The sequence below is a fragment of the Rhincodon typus genome, chromosome 29, assembly GCF_021869965.1.
Source record: "Rhincodon typus isolate 14 chromosome 29, sRhiTyp1.1, whole genome shotgun sequence".
Classification (NCBI taxonomy): Eukaryota; Metazoa; Chordata; class Chondrichthyes; order Orectolobiformes; family Rhincodontidae; genus Rhincodon; species Rhincodon typus.
Genome location: NC_063360.1, coordinates 16,003,814 through 16,026,869, shown reverse-complemented (window position 1 = coordinate 16,026,869; position 23,056 = coordinate 16,003,814). Strand labels below are relative to the sequence as shown.

The window sequence follows — 23,056 nt, the reverse complement described above, 5'->3', positions numbered from 1 at the left end:
CCACTACTGTTGACCACTTGTCACTGTTAACAAAAGTAATGAGTGCAGTGCCAACGACAAGGAGAACTACCCTCTACTAACTTCCTGGGTGAGATGATGGTGTGGCGCTAACGTCATTGGACCAGTAATCCCTTTGAATACTCCGGGGACATGGGTTTAAATCCCACCATGGTAACTGGTGGAATTTAAATTTGATTAACAAATCTGGGACATAAATCTCACCTCAGTGGTGACCATAAGACATTGGAATAGAAGTAGGCCAGTCAGTCCACTGAGTCTGCTCAGTCATTCAATGAGGGTCATGGCTGATCTGATCATCCTCCATTCCACTTTTCTGTCTATGATCTTCCTGATTAAAAAATCTGATCATGTTGGCTTTGAATATATTTAACAATCCAGCCTCTACAGCTCTCTGCAGTAAAGAATTGCACAGATTGACCATTCTCTGAAAGAAGAAATTCCTCCTCATTTCTCTCCTAACTGGGTGACACCTTACTCATCTACTTCATCTCCTTTGCGAAGTGCCCTAAGAATCCTGTATGTTTCAATAAGATCATCTCTCATTCTTCTAACCTCCAATGACCTACTCGGCTTCCCCCGATTAGAAAATCCTTCCATAACCAGGATCAACACAAGAACACATAAGAACTAGGAGCAGGAGTAGGCCTTCTGGCCCTTCGAGTCTGCTCCGCCATTCAATAAGATCATGGCTGATCCTTTCGTGGACTCAGATCCACTTACCCGCGTTCTCACCGTATCCTTTAATTCCTTTATTGTTCAAAAAAAATCTACCATTTTTTTTTAAAAGCGTTTACTGAAGTAGCGTCAACTACTTCACTGGGCAAGGAATTCCACAGATTAACAACCCTCTGGGTGAAGAAATTCCTTCTCAATTCAGTCCTAAATCTGCTCCCTCTAATCTTGAGGCTATGCCCTCTTGTCCTAGCTTCACCTGCTAGTGGAAACATCCTCTCTACTTCTATCTTATCTATTCCCTTCATAATTTTATATGTTTCTATAAGGTCCCCCCTCAATCTTCAGAATTCCAATGAATATAATCCCAATCTACTCAGTCTCTCCTTATAAGCCAACCCCCTCAACTCCGGAATCAACCTAGTGAACCTCCTTTGCACCCCCTCAAGTAAGGAGACCAGAACTGCACACAGTATTCTAGGTGTGGCCTCACCAGCACCTTGTACAGCTGCAACATAACCTCTCTGCTTTTTATTTCAATCCCTTTAGCAATGAAGGACAAAATTCCATTTGCCTTCCTAATTACTTGTTGTACCTGCAGACCTACCTTCTGCGATTCATGCACAAGGACACCCAGGTCCCTCTGCATAGCAGCATGCTGCAACTTTTTACCATTGAAGAACCTAGTGAATCTTCTCTGAACTACCTCCAATTCCAGTATATCTTTCCTTTGATAAGGAGACAAAAGCTGTTCACGCCATTAACTGCCCTCTGAAATGGCCAAGTTTGAGCGACATTTGGGATGGACAACAAATGTCAGCCTCGCAAGTGACATCCACATCCATGACAGAATACATGTGCTGTTTAATTTTTTAAAAACCAATTCCATTTTATTGTAAGTGGATAATGTGCACTGGGCCAGGCCAGCAAGGTGTTATTCACATCACATGGTCTTTGAGCTGCTTCTCGTTAATGAAAGGAAGTCCTGAAATATTTTTCACAATTTACTTTTGTTCTTTTTCCTACCCTCCTCCCGTTAACTTTTCCCACTCTCTGTAAAAGGGTCATCCACTTGAAACGCTAACCTTGTTTCTCTCTTCACTAAACGAATGGGGGTTTTCCTTTCATTTTCATGATGTAGACATTTTACCGGTTACTCTCCAGGAGGTAGTGAGTATTAGGAGGGAACTAAAGAGACAGCAACATGGTTTCAGTATAATCAGTCTGGTGCACTGTCGAGAATGTCTGGTTCCGTTACCTAAAACAAAACTGGCCAGTAGCAAACAGTGAGTATTATTGGAAATGCTTCTTAACTTCCAAAATTTGTTCTAATCTTTGTATTTGTGTCCCAGACAACTCCTCCATCTTCATGATCCTGTGACCCGTGAGCTTCCCGTCCTTGTCCTCCCTGCCTGTTTATTTGATAAAATTAGTGTTTTTTCTGGACGAGCTTGTTTCTGATGGCAATGCTAACTCTGAATTCAGTCTTCTCAAGAATTCCCCTTCCAGCAGAAAATATAACCACCTTTGTGCTCTTTCATTTGCCTGGCATGTGCTCTCTAAGGGCAACTATGTCAATGTCCAGGCATCAGAGCTCCTGTCTTAATATTGCTGTTCCTCTCTTTGGTCACTCTGAGTGTGCCACTAGCAACCTGATGGCTCAAGATCTTATCTGGACTTATTTTTCATGCCTTGCCTGCAGTTGTTTCATACACCTGGATGTGGGTCTCCAGCCAGATTTGCAGTAATGCAGTCCTTTATTTGAGGCTGTTTTTTCTAGCTCCTCCCTCAAGTGGGCTTGGTAGAGCTAATCCTGAAGAACGACGCTCAGACATAATTACAAGCACCAAACCACCCTTCCATCTCTTCAGAGTGAAGCAGTTAATTGGTAACTGCTGTCTTTAAGCTGTGACTAGGAGCTCCCAGGTGTCACAATTCTGCCAAACACCCACCTCTACGAGCTGATCATCAAAGGGCGTGATGAAATTTACATTCTGTAGAACACTCTGTAAGGATTTCAGACTGAGAGGCTTATAGCATGGCAAGCCCCTCAGTACCCTGGTGGGGCATTAGCTGCTTGCAGTGAACAGACAAACCTGTATAATTGAGAGCAAAGCTCTGCTGCAACATTCCTTTCATAGCCTTCAGCTGATCCACCCATTAACGATTTTGTTGTGCTATGAAGACTTATCGAATGGAGGCCCTTGCTTGCCATGTCACTGGGATTTTGAATGATACGGAGGCACATCCCGCTACCTCACTCAACTCTATACATCTTGCTACTGTGCTGTGTGACTGTGTGTTCATCAGGAGGGGTCCTGTTTATTTTGTGGCTGTTCTCCTTATTGCGAGATCGTTAATGCAGTAGATGGCTGCAGTTTGCCCCAGATGACTGGCTACGTTGTGGTCCAAGCAATAGAATCATTGCTTCAGGATTCTGAAGCAGTAACTTAGATTACCATATTAGCCTCGTTTGCATTGCATTGCATTGCATTCTCCTGCGGCATTGGGATTTTGACCTGGTGCATTAACCATAGCTATACAAAGTTGGTCTAGGCCTCACATGAAGCATCATTTTTACATCTGAATTTTCAAATGATGCAGGTATCTAGGATTACTGACTAATAAAAAATGTTACCATCTAGTATGCACTTATTAGAGCCTCAATTACCAAGTTAAAATTAGAATTAGGTTTTATTGTCACCTGTACGTGGGTGTGACTTGCATAGTGAGCATTTGTTGCCCTGTCTTATTACCCTTGAACTGAGTGACTTCCTGGAACTTTTCAGAGGGTAGTTTAGAGTCAGTGACATTACTATGGTACTGGAATCACATGTCATGGAATCATACAGCATGGAAACAGACCCTTCAGTCCAACTCGTCCATTCCAACCAGATATCCTGAATAAATCTAGTCCCATATGCCAACATTTGGGCTATATCCCTCTTAAACCCTTCCTATTCATATACCCATCCAGATGCCTTTTAAATGTTAGAATTGTACCAGCTTCCACCAGACACCACCCTCTCCGTGGAAAAAGTTGCCCCTGAGGTCCCTTTTAAATCTTTTCTTCTCACCTTAAATGTATGCCCTCTAGTTTTGGACTCTTTCTCCCCCTCCCCCCATGCATGTCCTTCATGATCTTATAAACCTCTGTATGGTCACCCCTCGGCCTCTGACGCTCTGGCGAAAATAGCTCCAGCCTATTCAGCCTCTCCCTGTAGCTCAAACCCCAAGGACATTAGTGAACCAGCTGGGCTTTTCTTTGAAAAAATTCAATAATTGAAGGCAGTTGACATGGATCCCTTATGTTCCAGATTTATTAACTAAATTCAAATTTATTTATTTGTGATGCAAATTGAAATTGGGGAAATAGTAAATAAAATACTTTCTTAATGTAAGAGTAAGGATCAAACTTTTCAGGTTTAATGTGCCTCTTTTCGTGGGAAGGGTATCACAGGGCTGTTCTCTTATTAGAGATGATTGTAGGTTTAACCTGAGGGTCACCTTGCTTCAGGCGAGGAGAGGAGAGGAGAGGAGAGGAGAGGAGGTTGAGAAGGGGAATCCTTCATGGAGCATCAGCTAGTGCAGCAATTGAACCCACACTGTTGGTGTCACTCTGCATCACAAGGCAAAGCTCAAATTGAATAACTGCATTGATCATTTTTGGTAAAGAAACACTGCCTCGGATGTCATGTAGTGTAGACAAGATTACAACAGGGGGCATGTGAGAATAGGAAGAAACTTCAGCAGCACCGAGTCCTGGACTATTTTCAATCATTTTGATCTTAAAAATGATTGTTCGTGGTCTCTGAGCACTAATGTAAATTGTGGTCAATTTCAATTTTATTTTTACTTTTGACCACCTTCTATCATCATGGGAAGCTGTGTGTCTGAATACGAAAAAATAATTTTGAAATGAACCCCAACAAGCAAATTATATTCCATAAAGGAACTAGCTCTGAGATAACAAGGTGTAGAGCTGGATGAACACAGCAGGCCAAGCAGCATCAGAGGAGCAGGAAAGCTGACATTTTGGGTCTGGACCCTTCTTCTATCTCTAATCTCTCTAACTCTGTGATTAGACCAGGCTTTGGCAAAAATCTGTGTTTGGTGTCCAGCACATCTGATTCAAGGTTTCTTCCTGGCAGTAGCAGTAGTGGGAGTAGAGTTCCTGCTCCCAGCAGTAGCAGTGCAGGAGGGAGGTTGGGGCCCAGGGCCTCATGAGGGCCCTGACAGCTTCAGCAGCAACTGCATTACTGAGGTCAGCCCAGCGCAAATTCATGGCGGCAGCGTTGACAGCAGGGTCAAGATGGTGCCGAAAAATGGTGCTACGTTTCTGCAGCGAAAGGGACTCGAAGCTGGCTGTTTACTTCCTGCTGGTGTCGGTCTCTGTGTCTGGATGGAAGGGCCCAGATCCAGGCCCATGGCTAAGCACTTCAGAAGGGCTGTACTGTCAAACATTTAACTTTATTTCTTCTTTTTTTCTACTTTATAGCTAAGATTTTGTACCTAGGTACCTTTGCACCCAAGATAGTGCCGGGAATGGTGACTTTGTACACTTTTCACTGTACTCTGTATCCCTGTACTTGAGTACACGTGACAATAAAACCTAATTCTAATTTTAACTTGGTAATTGAGGGTCTAATAAGTGCATACTAGATGGTAACATTTTTTAAAAATGTAAGCAACCATTTCAGGGATGTTAGTACACAACTCTGGAGCAGGTGGAACTTGAACCCAGGCCTCCTAGTCCAGCGGTAGGGAAATGACCACTGTGTTACAAGAGGGCCCCATTATAATGTTGCTAATTTTAAAAAAAATTGTTTAACCTATTTTGCTAAACACCCTCTTCAGAGATATTATCACATTCTTCTGGAGCATTTGGGACTTGAATCTAGGGCTAGGGACTCTGCCTCTGCACCACAAGAGGGCCCAGTGATAACATTTCGATGGGCATTTTCAAATCTGCTTCAACACTTAATGCTAAATTGTACGAGTTCTGATTAACTCTGCACACCTGTGATTGTCGTAAGCCCTAATGGGATGTGACAATAAATTGGGGAATTGCTGGGTAATAGCACTGGGTGGCGAGCAGGGAGGAAGACATTTAGTTATTTGTTTAGATTGGTGTGCAAGACTGTCTTTGCATTTTCATCTCCTTCAAATTCTGCAAGACTTTACAAAGTTAAATCAGGATTGCCTCTGGTCTCAAATTCTTCAACCATTATGCAAATTGTCAGTCCATTCAGGTTAATGTTTCCTCGGGCCAAAATTTGAATTTGTTGTAACAATTTCCATAACTTGACCAATTAATTACCTGTAAGAGTTAAGAATCTGAATTGGCATTCCTTTCAATTAGCATTTCCCTTTTGTAGTGTTTCTCCAACCTCAGGCTTAAATTTCTTGGTTCCTCTTCATCGCTTGGCTGGAATACAGCATGTTGTCCAATTTTCCTTTTCCCTCCTGGTTTCTAAGAGCAATAAGCTGTTCTGCAAATAAATTTATAATTGCTCTACAATTTACCCATATTGTTGTTAACATGTACTGTTTGATCTGTTTACAATCCACAATGTTTTGTTTCCGTATAAACGAGCACAGAAAAATAGTTAATCATTTTGAATGCCACACCTATATTGAGATGGTTGATGGGAGGGGGATGGGCCTTGTTTGCACTGGCTGACAAACTGATCACTGAAGTTTAAAAATTATCAAAAGATTCAAAAAACAAAGACTGGATGCTGAAGATCTGAAACCAAAACAGAAATTGCTGGAGAAACTCAGCAGATCTGGTAGCATCTGTGGAGTGAGAAAAAATGTTAATGTTTCAAGTCCAGTGACTTTCCTTTGGTGTTGAATTAATTCCAAGGTAACAAGTCAGGCAACAGAAGGTTCCCTGTATGAATTGCAGTCATTTAATAACTGGAAGAGGCTCACTTTCAATACTGTAGTACAAGAGATAGAATCATAGAAATTGGTGATGCAAATGGAGACTATTTGGTTAGTTGTGATTGTGCTGCCTTAAAAGAGCTACCTAGTTTAATCCTATCTTCCAGCTTTTGGTCTGTAGCCTGTAAATTATCCTAAAGTACTTTTGTAAATGTGGTGAGAGTTTCCACATCCTCCACCCTTTCGGGCAATAGGCTTCATGCTCATTATTGCCTGGATGAAATAATTCTTCCTGAACTTCCCACTAATCCTCCTTCTAATTACATTAAACCTTATGGCCAGGCTCATTGATCCCTTTGTTAAGGGTTGCTAGTAAGACCCTTTGTAATTTTCTCAGCTCAATTAAATGTCTACTCAACCTCCTCCATTCCAAAAAAAAATCTTCATAGCTACAATTCACATTCCTCAAGTCTTCTCTGTACTGCTTTCATGTAATCACGTCCTTCCTGTAATCTGTTAACCAGAACCACACAGTGTATTCTCTCTGTGATCTAATTAATGTCTTACATGGTTCTAGTGTAGTCAGTCTGCCGTCATATTCAATGCCTTGACTGATGGGGAAAGAACCTAAGTAACACCTCGCACTGTTTCTCAAAACTTTTCCAACAATTTACCCGACACGGAGAGATTTGGCTTGCTGACTGGTAATTACTTGCTGTATCTCTTTTGCCATTTTTAAACAAGATTGTAGAATTGGCAGTCTTGCGCTACCACAGCTTTGCCAGAGAAAATTGGAAAATAAGGAGCAAAGCTTCTGCTATTTCCTGCCTTGCTTCTCCTAAGATAAATTTTATCTGGGCCTGGAGTCTTTGTGATAGGCCAGGCAATCCTTGCTTGTGAAGGGGTAAGCATAAGCACAAAAAACTGGGACATTGCCAAGTCCCAACCAGTTAACACTGGAAAGCCACAGTTTTAATGAGCCTGGTGATCTTTAGATGGAAATGCAGCTGGGAGATAATCGGAGGTTTCAGTACTGGATCTTAGCTGGTCGTGGCCACGTACTTTGTATGTGTGACTCTCTGTATATACACCTAGGGCTGCCTCAGCCTTTGGGACCTACCTTTCCGAAACTACTCCAATCTACTTTCTGAATCTTCTCCCGTAACAACACTCTGAGGCTACCTACACCACATGGACTGCAGTGGTTAGAGAAGGTGCCCCAGCACCATCACCTTGACGACAATTAGGGATGGAAAATAAACGCTGTACATTCTAGTGATGTCCAATCTGATGGATGAATAATAAAATCAAAAGTTGTGTGTGATTTATCCTTGCAAAAGAGTACGTAGACTTTATTGAACAAATGGCAGATGGTGGAATTGGAATTCAATAAATATCTGGAATTGGGAGTCTAATGACGGCCATGAATCCAATGTCGATTGTCGGAAAAATCCATCTGGTTCACTAATGTCCTTTAGGGAGGGAAACTGCCATCCTTGCCTGGTCTGGCCTACATGTGACTCCAGACCCACAGCAATGTGGTTGACTCTGAACTGCCCTCTGGGCAATTACGGGATGGGTAATGAATGCTGCCTGGTCAGCGACGCTCTCATTCCATGAAGGAATAAAGAAAAAAAAATATGGCATAAAAACCAAAAATGCTGTGAATACTTGGCAGGTCCCAATTCTCATGAAGATTAATTGATGTCAAATTTTAACTCTGGGCTGAGTTTCACCAGAAAATCAGCAAAGTGCCAATTTCAGGACCTTTCTAGGAAGGTTTCTCTCTGTGGGCTCTAGTGAGTCATGCAATTCTCCACTGCTCACCTCATTATGTCTGCACTATGACTCTGTGGGACCACACCATGATATTTCGCCCATACTAGCAGACAAAGAACTTGCCACTGCTGGGGATTTCTGCTGACAATACAATACTTAATGCCTTGCTGTGCTAGAGGTCTGTTGCTGCCAGCCATGAATTGCCCATCACAGTACATGTACTGGGAGGGAAATAAAAAAGACGACTTCCGAGGCTACATAGCTGACACAGGTGACACTTTTATACTGGAAATAAAATCTCATGCGCATAAATGTATTGCTATTTTATACCATCACCTGTCTGATCAACTATTGTTGGAACTGCACCAATTAGAATGAAGCAACACAGGCTACCCAACCAAATGTGTGGTTCCTGCAGGATGTGGGAATTTCCATGAGCAAATGTTGACTTTGACAAGCCTGTCTGCAGGAAGTGCCCTGATTGTGATGAATTGAGTTGAAGATCCCAACAATGGGGTGGGAGTTAGGACCATGCTAGAACCCTATCCTAGGGTGTGCTACTCTTTCCCTAACACCCAGCACAGCATTGCATCTTGTCCCTGTTCGGGACTGGCCTACTCACCGAGCAGATTTGGAAGGACAGCTTCAACTGAGTGACAAGACCCGTGGCAGATCTTTGTGCAGCTCCCTGTCTGCCTTACTCCTAATCTGCAATGGGCATTCAAGTCTGACCGCGGCCCAGACCCTGACTGTAATGTTCGGGAACTCCTGACAGTCTGTGTCCAAACCCTGGATTGAGATCGTGCCCTTGACTTACTGTGCTAGTACCTCCTGACTGACAACCATCCCCTTTGACTTGACTGGAGACTACTCTCCTTTGTTGCGACCTGAACATTTGGTTGAAACACATGCACATGCTTACTGCATAAACTGCTGGCAAGTGCTGTGGTGCGACCTTGATGTAGCAACTGCCGTGCAGCAACATGTCTACTTCCTTGACTAACCCCAGCTTACAATGATGGTCTGCTGTCTGGCTCTGCGTTAAAAGATGAGACAAAAGTACAGTGGGGCTGTAGTGCACAAAAAGCTGGAGTAGTCTTGCTGTGACTTTCCAAGTAGGTGCACAGTGAGTGAATGCTAAGAGTGAATTAAGAGCCTAGTGATGCACTGTGCTCCAATCCATGTGTCAGACGTTTGTCTCTGAGCATTGGTAACAGTTTTACAGTGCAAGGTGTTGGTGTGCGACAGAGTGCAGTATCGAAGTGGAGAACTGTACTCTGTGAGTCAGATGTGCCATATTGATGTGACGAAGCAGGTGCGTTCTCAATGCCAACCTCTTGTGGTACAGGTAGTCACTGCCCATGGAGTATGCCACATGTTGGGGATTGCTGGCCAAGATGGAAACCCAGAGGAGTAAGGGGTGACCTGGAACCAACCAGAATGTTCTTAACATTTTCTGTCAGGAATTATCACCATCTACTTTCTCTCTGCCTTGTGGAAGAACAGTAAACTGCATATAAATGAGGTGTCACTAGGTAATCCACAAGATGTTAATGCTTGAAAACGGACCTGTCTCCGCACACAAGTGAGATTCTTATCTTGCTATTGAAACCTTCGAACCTGACAGCGTGAATCTAATTGTTTTTTCCAATCTCTCGCCATATTTTCCCAACTGATTTTTCCATACTCCATGTCATTCCGAGACAGGGAAATTCAGCCCTCTTTCTATCTGCATACCTTCAGAGTATTTCCACATCTTTTGATGTGATGTCAGATTTACCATAAAGAACAAAAGATGTAGGAGCAAAAATGGGCCATTCAGGCCGTTGAATCTGCTTCCCATTCATCTGATAATCTTAAACTCTATTTACCTGTCTTATCCCTATGACCCTTGATTCTTTAATTATTAAAAATCTGTCAACCACCCTCTGCAATAAATTCTTCCAGAGGTTTCCTGCCCCGGTTCTATTTTGTTTTCCTTTTAAACTTAGCAATGGGGCTTCTTTTGCATTGGCGTTAAGTATCTCAAAAAAAAAGTCCACTTCACAGTATTTATACTATTTTTTTTACCCAATAGCTATGCGTGGTCAAAGCAGTACTTCTGGAAGAAATGTTTATTGAAGTATTCGCTTGGAGGGGTAGCAGTGGAGGAAGAAGCAGTTTAGTTGAGATTTAAAACTTGCATCCTTCACCACATAGACAAATTAGTAAAAATGACAACACAGGAAGGAACACTAATGCGTGGTTCCTGCAGGATGTGGGAATTTCCATGAGCAGATGTTGACTTTGACAAGCCTCTCTGCAGGAAGTGCCCCCGATTGTGATGAATTGAGTTGAAGATCCCAACAATGGGGTGGGAGTTCAGAACAATCTGAGAGATCAGGAAGAGAATGACGTGTGGGTCTAGAGTTTGCAGCTAGATACCCTGCTGAAGTGGGAACTTGGCAGTAACTACGAGCGTGAAATAATGGCTTCCTCAAGAAAGATCAGCACTTGGAGCAGACTGTCAGATTACTATAGCACACAAGACTGGGTACACGAAGGGAGTTTAGCAATTGAGTTAAAAGTTTGGTAGTATTAGTGTTGTTAACACCTCTAACTCTTTAGTTTTAGTTCAGAGAAGTCCAGATGCTTTGTTAAATCTAAATTGCTGAGTTAAGGAAGGAAATACAGGGTTCGTGTTTGTATAGCACCTTTCATGACCATTTGCAATCACAAAATGCTTCACAGTCAATGAACTACATTTAGTGTCGTCATTGTGGTAGCATATGACAATTTACTTGCATAGAGCAACGGAATATTTGCCAGGTATTGTATGACAGATATTGGTTAGTTGATGTTGTCTGGGATATTTGGAGAACTCCCTGCTCTTATTTTAAGTAACACAATGGAACGTTTTCATTTGAAAGATGAAGCAGGGTTTTATACATGTAGAATCCCCATGGTGCAGAAACAGGCTGTTCAGCCCAACAAGTCCACACCAACCCTCGAGCATCCCACCCAGATCCATCCCCCTGCCCTATCCCTGTATTTCCCATGGCTAATGCACCTAACCTACACATCTCTGATCACTATGGGTAATTTAGCATGGCCAATCAACCTAACTTGCACATCTTTGGACTGTGCGCGGAAACCGGAGCACCTGGAGGAACCCCACCCAGACACAGGGAGAACATGCAAACTCCACACTGACAGTCGCCTGAGGCTGGAATCGAACCCAGGTCGCTGGTGCTCTGAGGCAGCAGTGCTAACCACTGAGCCACAGTTTTAGATTTGCATCTCCGATGAAGTTGACATCTCAGGCAGTCGAGCACTTCAGAGTACGAAACTGACATACCAGCCTGGATCATGTGCTCATGACTCTTGAGTGGGTTTTGAGTTCACGACCTGGTATTTGAGTCAAAAGAAAATGATGGAAGATGTCATCAACAGTGCTGTCAAACAGCACTTGCCCAGCGATAACCTGCTTACTGGCATTCTGTTTGCGTTCTGCCAGTTCCTGGGCCCATTGCAGCCTTGGTTAAACATGGACAAAAGAGCTGAAATCCAGATGTGAGGTGAATGTAACTGTCCTTAACATCAATGCTGCCTTTGATTAAGTGTGGCATCAAGGAGCCTGAGCAAAACTAGATTCAATAGGAATCGGTGGAAAATTCTCTGCAGGTTGTAGTCCTACCTGGCATGTAGGAAGATGATTGCGGTTCTTTAAGGTCAGTCATCTCGGCTCCAGGACATCCCTGCAGGATTTTCTTGGGCCATTATCCTAGGCCCAACTATTTTCATCAGCTGCTTCATTACTTTCCCTCCATCATAAGGTCAGAAGTGGGGATGTTTGTTGAAGATTGCACTATGTTCAGCACCATTAGCAGTTCCTCAGATACTGCAGCCAAGTGCAACAAGATCTGGAAAAGATCCAGGCTTGAGCTGACAAGTGGCAAGTAACTTTCACATCACCTTAGAGAATCAAACCATCACTCCATGACATTCAATGACATTACAATCCTCTCACTATCAAGGTCCTGGGAATTACCATGGAATAGAAACTTAACAGGACAAGACATATCCATACCGTAGCTACAGAAGCAGGGCAGAGGTTAGGAATCCTGCAGTGAATGACTCCCCTTCTGCATTTTTTCATATGGTTTAGAAAAAGACTCTTCAGCTCACCATGTCTATGCCATGCAACAAACACCAAACTATACTAATCCCATGTCCCTGCACTTGGTCCAGAGTCGACCGTACCCTGGCATTTTAAATGCTCATTTAGATGCTACTTCGGTGCTTCAAGAGTACGTACCTTTGCCACCCTCTCATGCAGCACGTTCCATGTTTCTTCCAGATTCTGGAAAAAAGATTTTTCCTCTGATCTCCTAAACCACTTATTCCTCACCTTAAACATGTCGCAGATATATCCAAGATCAAAGGGCACAAGGAAAAGATTCACTCAACTACTCTGTCAATGCCTTTCATAATGTTGCATACGTCAATCATTTCCCCCCACCCCCGCCGCCCCCCTTCTCGGCTCCAAGGATTATAAAGTTGTAACAAGACTTCCTTGCTGCTATATTGTATGCCTTGGCTAATGAAGGCAAGCATCTTGTGCACCACCTCCACCCACCTATCCACCTGTGACTCCCTCAAGGATTTAGGGACTTGTACACCAACGTCCCCAAAGCCTGTCCACTTTCTACAAGACTGAGGTCAGGAGTGTGATAAAGTACTCCCTACTTGCCTGGATATATGCAGTTCCAATAACACTCCAAAATCTTAACACCATCCAGGACAAAGCAGCCCCTTTGATTCATGAGGGGAGTGAATGTGATGTCATTGATGCTCAGTAACGAGACTGTGTTCTATCGACAAGGTGCACTGCAGAAATTTACTAAGGACTCCTTTAGACAGCAATACCTGCCAGCAAGGACGAGGGAAGCAGATACATGGGAACACCACCTGAAGTGTCCTCTCCAAGCCATTCATCAACCTGACTTTGCAGATAGGTTGCCATTCCTTGCTGGGTCAAAAATATTGAAACACCTTCTTTCACAGCTTTGTGAGGTTACCTACACCAAATGAACTACAATGGTTCAAAATGGCAGTTCACCACCACCTTCTCAAGGGCAACAAGGAATTGGCAATAAATACTGGTGCTGCTAGCGATACCTACATCCCATAATTTTTTTAATGGCTACTATTTGAGCCAAGGCAAATATGAAAGGATTTGAAATATTAGGCTGTTATCATTATTATTTGAGCAGAGAAGATTGTGGGGTGATTTGCTTGAGATATTTACAAACGTGATGGAAGGGAGCAGAAGCTGAATGACTCCAGCAATTGAGGGATAGATTGTAGATTACATGCATTAATTTATAATGGGGAATAGGAAAAGCTGTGTTTTTTTTTCTGCACAGGCCTGAGAGTCTGTGAAATGCACTTCCCAAATTTGTGACTGAAGCCAAGCGTATCTGACATAGGTGAGATAGCTGGCTGAGGGAAGGGGACACGGTATTTTGGAACAAACTGACCACATTGAATTAGGATGACTGCTTGTGTAGAGGATAAAGATCAACACAGATTGATTGATTGGGCTGAAATGGTCTGTTCCTGTTGTTTCTATGTAATTTTGTGGATAAGCAATGTTAACTATACAACTGTTTACTTATAATTGGCCTTGCCAAAATGATCATTTAATAAATATCCTGAACAATTGGAATCCCAGTAACAATCCCTAATTGATAGCTAATTAAACAGAGGTGGTGTTAGGAAACATTTTTTTTCAATCACTATTATGTTACTATATTTTCTACAGGCAGAGCCCAGTTTGGAGTTGGGTAAGAGAAATTCCTTTTTTAAAATATTTTTCATAATTCAATTCATGCTTGGAAATTCTATTCCAGATCAGTTTCACATCAGTTAATTTCTAGACCAGATGAGTTGGTATTCACTATTACTGACCCTAGATTTGATGGCCACTATGAATAAGCCGTTGGGGTTTGCTCTAATTAACTTGTCAAGATGATAATAACGTAACTACATTTGCAACTTTGCATCTCATTCTGTTTTCCTTTCAGGGAAAGTGTATAAATGTTGTACCAATGACTGCAAACAGTCTTTCTCCAGTATGCATCATCTAATGAATCATATGAAAGTGCATCACAAACCTAATCGATACTTCAAGTAAGTTGATCATTAGGGCAGATTGAATTAATTTCAAAACATATGAAACCACATGTTGGCTGCTATCAGATGCCTTGACATTGGGGTCCAACTTCATTATAGATGAGGGAGACTTAACTTGCAGATTGAAGTCCCACCATTCCTTTTCAATATCAACCTGTTAGGATCATGAAAGTGCAATACAGTCTCCACCAATAAATTGAACTAACACAATTGAACTAAGCATCAGTTAGAGACATTATTTAAATTTTAATGAGCACACCAGTTATTTTATTTCACCAAGTGCTTTCCCTGTACTTGCCAATTTGAAAACTTAGACTGGTTTCACTCATAGTTAATCTTCCTAAGGACTTGAGTCAACGATTCATCCTGTTGATCTTTATGGAAGGCAATCAGAGGTGAAACTGGCTAAAAGCTCCCATCAGTGAGGTATTCTGAAGGCTATGCTTTGGAACTACCTCCCATAGTTAATAACTGTACAAACTGCTGACTGACTGAGCTGCCCAAACCTCTTACCAGGTCCTGCGCTGTTAACAACTATTGCAGAACTTGCCCCAATTTGTCAGTTTCCCAGCAGCCAACAGGGGGTGATTTGAGGCAGCTTCAGTACTTACTACCTTCTATTGGATTTTCCATCCATTCACTCCATACATTGGGTGAGTTGTTAGCATGGATGTGTCTCCTGTAAGCAAGGGTGCATTGTGTAATTACTGGCTAATACTTTGACCTAGTCAATATTTATCCCTTCATCAACATTGCAAAAAATTAGCTAGTCGTTATCGTACACAGCATACTCCTATAATCAGCATCCTGGTTGCTGTGTTTCCAACATTACAATAGTGACTACACTTTATAAAAAATACTTTGGCTGTAAAGCAATTTGAGAAACTATATGTAAAACACTATATAAATGTGTTTCTTTTTGTCTTTTTCTTCCCAAGGTTAGCACCACCACCCTCTGCCACCCACCCCCCTGCCAAAAAGATAATTTCTGTACTGAAGCACCAGACGACTACTTTATTACAATTTTACACTTTATTTCTGCCAAACTTTGAGACATGGATCAGTTGTCTTTTAATAACTCTTTTATGCCTCTGAAAAGCTGTCTACCACTAAAAGGACAAGGGCAGCAGATGCACAGGAACACCATCTCCCGCAAGTTGCCTTTTGTTGCACACCATTTCGACTTGGAAATAGCTTGTTGTTCCCTCACTGTCACAGGGGCAAAATTCTAGAATTCCCTTGTTAATAGCACCATGCATGTCCTCATCTCCCAAGGGACTGCAGCGGTTCAAGAAGGCAGCCCATCACCACCTTCTCCGGGACGATTTAGGAATGGGTGGTGAAAGCTGGCCTAGCTAAAAATGCCCATATCCCAGGACTAATTTTTGAAATAGAAGTTTTGGTTTGCTAAAATGCCGATTGTAAAAGGGAAGAGGGAATGACTTAGTCTGAGGTTAGGTGCGACTTATCTGCTGTTATCTTGGTTGAGATCAGCACCTCAGCATAGACTCTGGAGTCCAAATGCCTTACTGATCCACCATAAAGTCACTGAGCAAACATTTGTGATTCTTTTCAATTTGCCTCGCTATCATTTTGTTGCATTGCCCCCAAGGAATACTTATGTAATGTCTGTATAACCCAGGTGGTCTCTAAGTAGTTCAGGCTGCGCACAAAGAACCTTGACTTCCGATGAATGATGCAATGCCACATGCTACTTTTCTTTGTTGGCACAAATCAGCCTCGGCTAATTTCAACATGTTTCCTTCTGGTTTATTGCTGTGGCAAAAATCTGAAAACAGTTATCACCCGCTAGGCATTGTGCTTAGCTCAGTCATAACCTCAATGTTTCAAAGTATTAATTTTGAAATGTAGCTTGTTGTTGTAAATGGAGATGCAGTTGCACAGTAACACAGCGAGCAACATAGGAAATAACTGGAAGTATTGTTAAATGGGTGATAAATCTTGGTCAAGACACTGGGGAACTCCCTTTTCAAAATAGTGCCATGGGATCTTTAACACCCACCAGCGCATATAATCAGGGCTTCAATTTTAATTCAAAAGACTTCTGACAGAACAGCAGTCCCTCAGTGTTGAATATGCCAAATCTGTGTGCTTATGCTTCTGGGATGGGCACCCAAGCTCAACTTTCTGATCCTGAGCCAAGAATGAGCCGTGGCTCCTTCATCAAAGTTTTTACAGGTTTATTTCAATACTGTCGGGCTTAAAAGCTCTGAAACCCAAGAAGCAAAGACTAATTTTTGGAATAATTTGTTTTACAGATGTGAAGCATGTAAACTACGTTTTCGAACCCATCGATCTCTACTCAAACATATGCACATATGTTTTAACACTGCAACAAATGCTCTTCCTCAAAAGGTAGAGAAGCAGTGTCCCAGCCCTTTGCCGGTCGGTGAATCAGACGCTCTGATTAAACAGCCAGTCCAAGTGGAGCCAGTGAAATTTCAAAGTGTTATTAAGCAGCTTGAAAAGGATAGCAGTGTAGCAAACATGGATACCATCAGCAAGGCATCTAATTCAAGGTCACTCACACCACTCCCAAATCCCCTACCAACTCTTCACACACCACTAAGCTCAATGCCATTGGTCTCTGCAACCCCACATTCATTTTCACTGTTGGAGCCATCTCTGTTTGCCACACCCAGCCTGAGTAGGTTTCCTAGCCAAGCACACAATCCAGTGCCTGGGCCCTTCATTCCATTTGTGCACCCTGCACCTTACAGTCTGTCCCAAAGTCCTACACAGACACGCCTTCGGTCTTACATTCCCTCTGAAAGTCTACCATTCTCCAGTGCGGTCTGGAGAAAGAGTGCAGGTGAGGTGTATTTTAATCTTTCGATTATTTTTGACTTTCCAAAGGAAATCATAATTTTCATTTTGAATGCTAAATTCCTGGTGGAAACAGCAATTTGCGAATTGTCGTTTTGTAGAGAAAGTTGAAAAGAAAATGCCTTTTGCTTCATAATTCTATTTTAATGAAATCATCTTGGGAGTTCCATGTTACAAAATTATGAAACCATTGCTTATGGGGTGAAAAAAAACAGTTAAATTGAAATAATAATGTTAGGTATAAAGATTCCTTTATGATGGCTTTTGGTGTTTTTTTTTCTGGTCTCCTTCATATTTTCCTACCATTACAGTCCATTGATTGTGCTGATATGAACTATTCACTTGTAGTGAGAAAACAGTCAACTTGAAATGAGATCTGCATTCTTTGTTCTATATTTCACTTTAGAGGTATAACAGCATGAAAGGAGGTTATTCAGCCCATTGAGTCTCGACTAGCTCTCTGTAAAGCAACCCAGTCGGTCCTATTAGCACCCCCCATCCATCTCCAAGATTTTGTCCCCTTCAAGTCTATCACCTTAGATGATGGGGTTTGCTTCATGGTGGTTGACTCTTGTCGAGCATCATGTGATGTGGCTCAGTGGCCCCAGCCTGGCCAAACTGGAGTTTCTTAAGATTTAGCATAATTTTCTTGCTATTGTACTCCTTTCTGTTTGTAAATATCAGGATCCCATTTATTTTGCTAACTACTCTTTCAATATCACTCAAAAGTTCAATGTGCATGAACCCCAAATTCCTTCGTTCCTGCTCCCTGTTTGGAACTATACCATTAATTCTATTACACTCTGCCTCTTGGTTCTCTGTTAAGTTCCCCATGCCAGCTGTTTACTCATCTTGCTGACATTATCAATGTTGCAGTCAATAAGCATCATCTTCAATGTTTGGCATCAGTAAAATTTAAATTTTACTCTACAATTATTAAGTTATTAGGGTGAGTTATCCACCCAAAGCATGGCCAACATTTCCAGTACATTCTGCCCGTTAGCTTTACCCTGTCTGCTTCTCCTGAGATGTTGTCAGCATCCTCTTCCTTGATAAACACTGATATGACTTACTCATTGAGTATTCTAGCCTGGCTTTATGCCTCCAACATATTATTACCTCACTTGTCTCTAGTAGGCTCTACCCAGCCTCTTGCTACCTGCTTTCTAATTATATGCTAGTTTAGAATATTTGTGCTGTTTTCAAATTACTCATTCTATCTTCATAATTCTCTCATTTTCTTCTTCTTTTCTCTCCACTTGTCAGAGCTGTCCTAACTCTCTTGAAGAATTCAACTGATATGCATCTCGCACCATTTTTTTTTCACATCAGCAAAATAAAAACATAGTTAATTATGATTCATAATATCCAATACTTTTTTTAAAGTTTTGATTCATTGCGATTAAAGGAGCTGTATATTTATTAACTCTTCACCAGGCTTTAACAGTGAAATTGATTTCTTTTGTTTTTCAGGTTTGTTTGTAACCTGCACTTGTTGGTAAATTCTGACCAAGTGTATTGTTCACTGCCATTATTTTCTTGTTTCAGCTCAATCTGCAAACAGCCGAATTGTGTGGGAACATACCAGGGGCCGATATAGTTGCATGCAGTGTCCATTCTCGAGTCTGTCACGGGAGGAAATGACCTTGCATTTGCAAGAGCACAACAAAATCCTCAGCAGCAGGTTACCGAACGAGATGGGTGTGTTCGTGAATGCTGGCAACAACTATGGCGCTCTGCCAATGCAATTCAGTGAATCCCTGTTTACCTAAGTTTACGTGGACTGAGGCCTGTGTTCAGAAAGGCAGTCACCAGGATTATGCGCTTGACAGTTGAAAGTTCAGCAATATATATTGTGGTTGTTGGTGAATTTGGGTCTAGTGAATTTTGTTCTGTTGGGAGTTCACATAAAATTATAAAGACCAGCTTGCACCAAAAGAAGCAGCCATCTGTATGTGCCATCAAGATGCAGTGTGAAGTGGCACTCTGTATTTCTGGAGGTGATAGTGCATTTCATTTATGTTTCATGCAATGCTTCTTCCCCTCAAGTCATTAACACCTCGTTGACCTACAATTTCATGGGTTTCAAATGCCCTTTGCAGCATCTTGCCCCATCCCTGTTCATGGTAAAATAATCAGCCCCGTTTGATCCCAAGGCTCATTCAGTGTCATCTGACTTCCACGCATCTATATTTCAGCTGGATAGTCTTCAACTTTCCCCTTTTGACCCAGATCTCTAAGGACAGTTGTGGCACCTCTACCTTGGTAAAATCTAAGGATCAGACATGGGATTTTCCTTCTTTGTATTGTTCAGTTGCCCTGGCTTAACCTGTTAAGCATCCAAAGAAACCCTGAGACAGTATTTTGCACATTAACAATTGTACCTGCTCTTTAGTGCTGAGGTTACCAGCAGATTTGACCTTTGTAGTTCTATTTAATAACGGGCTTATTCATTTCTGAGTCAAGGGCCTGTGGATTTAAAGGATATTTACAACATTTTTTTCATTTACTTAATCAAAAGCTTTATTTTCTCAACATCTTTCTGTAGAAAACTATGTATCTTTAGCTTTATTGACAACTTTTAGCTTTCTATACAAATGTAACTGAGGCACAACTTGTTTGCTCTTGGTTTGATAATGCAACATGATATCAATTCTAAAAGCCCCAAGATATCTCTCTTATTTATAAAAACCGAAGGAACTGCGGATGCTGTAAATCAGGAACAAAAGCAGAAGTTGCCGGAAAAGCTCAGCAGGTCTGGCAGCATCTGTGAAGAAGAAAATCGGAGTTAACGTTTCGGGTTCAGTTCTGAGGAAGGGTCACCAGACCCAAAATGTTAACTCTGATTCTTTTCTTCACGGACACTGCCGGACCTGCTGAGCTTTTCCAGCAACTTTGTTTTTTTTAATCTCTTATTTATAATGTATTTGAGCACTGTCAGGTATACTCTAGAACACAAGTTTTGACATTTTGGGGATCCCATTAAAATTTTTGATTTTAGCAATTGCATTTCAAACAGTTGCCTCACTGCTTTTCGGTATTTGTTGTACTCCAAGATATCAACCATGAGCAACTGTCTATGTGGGGTTTGTACATTTCTCTCCCCACCTCCCCCAGATGTCTGCATGGGTTTGCTCCAGTTTCTTCCTGCAGCGCAAAGATATGCAGGTTAGGTAGTTTGGCCATGCTAAATTGTCCATAGTACCCAGGGATGTGCAGGCTAAGTGGGTTAGCAATGGGAAATACAGGGATAGGATAGGGGTTTGGGGTCTGGGTGGGATGCTCTTCAGAGGGTTGGTGCAGACTTGATGGGCCGAACGGTCTGCTTCCACACTGTAGAGAATCTGATGATAGCCATTCCACTTTTGCTGCATTTCAAAAGCATGTTGCAGTACGTGCTGTACAGTTTGAAACCTCTCCTGTAAAAATTGCATATGCCCAAGATGAAAATTCCATTGCACTTAAGTGTGGATTTTTATTCTACTTTGGCTGCTTCTCATTTAAAGTTAGTGCCAAACATTTAATAGCACTTTCTACTTTGTGGGATTTTTTCCTTCGAATGTTCAAAACAGATGATGTGACGTCTGTCTATCACATAATAAATTTTCCCTCTTGCTGCATCCTACGTGTGCATGGTACTTGTGCAACATTTCTGAGCACTGGAGCTTTAAAGTTATGCTGTGGGATAATGGGTACAAAGGAAAGTTGTTTGTTTTTGTCTGTAATTCCCCTCAAGTGTAGGTGAGACAGGATTTCCAGAGTTGCTATGTTCTAAGGCACTGTTGGACATTACACTTCTTGTAAAGACAAGTGAAATCGAGCTTCTTGACCTAAATATTGGACTGGGATAAATAATCTGTTGTGTGGCCCATTCTGAGGTCATAAAATCTCCATTGGCAGTGTGTATCCAGCTACTCAAAATTGTGGTAATAAGTTAGTTTTCTTATTTGGGTTGCCACAAATGAATGAGCCTACATGCAGGCCCAAATATGTGAATTGTGTAGTAATTCTTTTATAGTCTGTCCAGCTAACATCAAAGGGGTCAGTTAGTGTGAATGTTTTTTGAGTTCATCATTGAGGTGAGGATACATTTTTGTTCTAACCAAGGGGATCTTCAGTGTGCTCTTGGGTCGTAATGTTAGGATTTTACTTCATTTCTCTGTCTGGGAAGTGAACTGTGGCCCATTTTGTAGCATATGCTTCTCAAGAAGCCTGGTTTATACACTGGCAGAGTGCTATGCGAACCTGGATTTAACTGGCAGCAGAACATTATACTTGGTTCTTCATAGTTCAGCCACCAGTTTTCATCTTGGAAAGAAAAAGCCATTTCAACATATCAATGTATCTGCACTATTAGAGAGTTTGCTGGCTGGTTTCTGCTGGCCAGGAGTCAGCTAAATTATCTGCTGCTTGCTGTCCAATGCATTGCTCCAGGCATTGTCTCATAGATGCACATGTAATCCCTCTGCTAGGTTAGATAGGTTTCAGGAGCCTTAAAAGATAGCTTGTCAGAGCACAGCATTGTTCAATTGTCTGCTGCAACAGGTGATATTTTCTTGAGGACTTGGAGGATTAAAGGATAAATACAATTGCTCATGTTAATTTTAGTTGCCAGTTTTAAAATGATCAAAAGCAGGAATTTTATTTCCTTTCCCTATCTATCATAGCAACATTCTTTTTTTAATTTCTAACCATCACTTGCTAACCTTCCAAACCAAAATAATATCATCAGCTCCACTTTGTATAAAGGTAAAGTTGCCATAGTCCCAAAGGGCTGCATTCTCATTATAGAGAAATGACTGGTGTTGGTTTAACATGTGGGTCAGCATGCGTCAGATGAGGGGAGAGATTGAGAAGCTGAGCCCATCATGGGTAATCTCAGCCAGTGCGGGAATTGAACCCACATTATTGGCATCACTTTGCATCACGAACCAGACATCCAGCCAACTGAACTGAACTGACCTCCTAATTTATGATTGCCATGGAAAATCAGACCAGATCAATTATCTTTATGCGCTTTGTTCAAAGGGAAAATCGTTGCACTGGGGTTAGCATTGGTGATTGTCTACAGCAGAGATTTTCTGCATTGCATATCAAGCCATTTGTTTTTAAGTATTTTCCTGCTTTCATTTGGTCTGTTATCAATTGCAGTCTGCAGGTTTGTTCCCTTACACAATGTACTGGGATTTAATCTAATTTTCACTGGGAACACAATGCCCTAGCTCATCACTTGTGGTCAGATTCCTTCAGCTATGGGCATTGAAAGGGTACATTGGATACTTGATTTCCTTCTTTCAGACTTGAAGACCATGTATGGGTTTAATTACGCTCATTGTTTTGCTTTTATTGTATCTTGTACAGTAATTGAAAATCTTAAGTAAAAAAACATTGAAATAAATGTCATTGATCAGTGCTTGGTCAGCCTATTCCTTCCTTAACAAAGAACCTTTTGCAGTTTAATGCTAATCTTCGATTCATCTCAATATTTTTAACATCACAAACAAACAATCCCAGTACAAATTAATTAATGGAATCTCATTGGAGCTGCTTTAACATTGACCTGCTTGCCTTTTGTATTTGTTCTCCATTGAAGTGCATCTTAAATCTAACCACTTTTGAAATGATTCAATGTTCCCACTGAACCAAAAGTAATCTGCGGAATCAGTAGGAA

General features: G+C 41.6%; 1 protein-coding gene across 3 annotated transcripts in view; it reads left to right on the top strand.

The window, feature by feature from the left end:
- The window catches only part of znf414 (zinc finger protein 414), a 39,182-nt gene extending 16,384 nt beyond the window's left edge, over positions 1-22,798 (top strand). For all 3 annotated transcript variants that reach the window (XM_048613992.1, XM_048613991.1, XM_020511025.2), the window contains exons 3-5: positions 14,430-14,535; positions 16,818-17,371; positions 18,934-22,798. In XM_048613992.1, coding sequence (XP_048469949.1) covers positions 14,430-14,535; positions 16,818-17,371; positions 18,934-19,157 — 884 coding nt within the window. In that variant the 3' untranslated portion in view covers positions 19,158-22,798. The remainder of the gene's footprint in view (positions 1-14,429; positions 14,536-16,817; positions 17,372-18,933) is intronic.
- Positions 22,799-23,056: the final 258 nt, after the last annotated feature.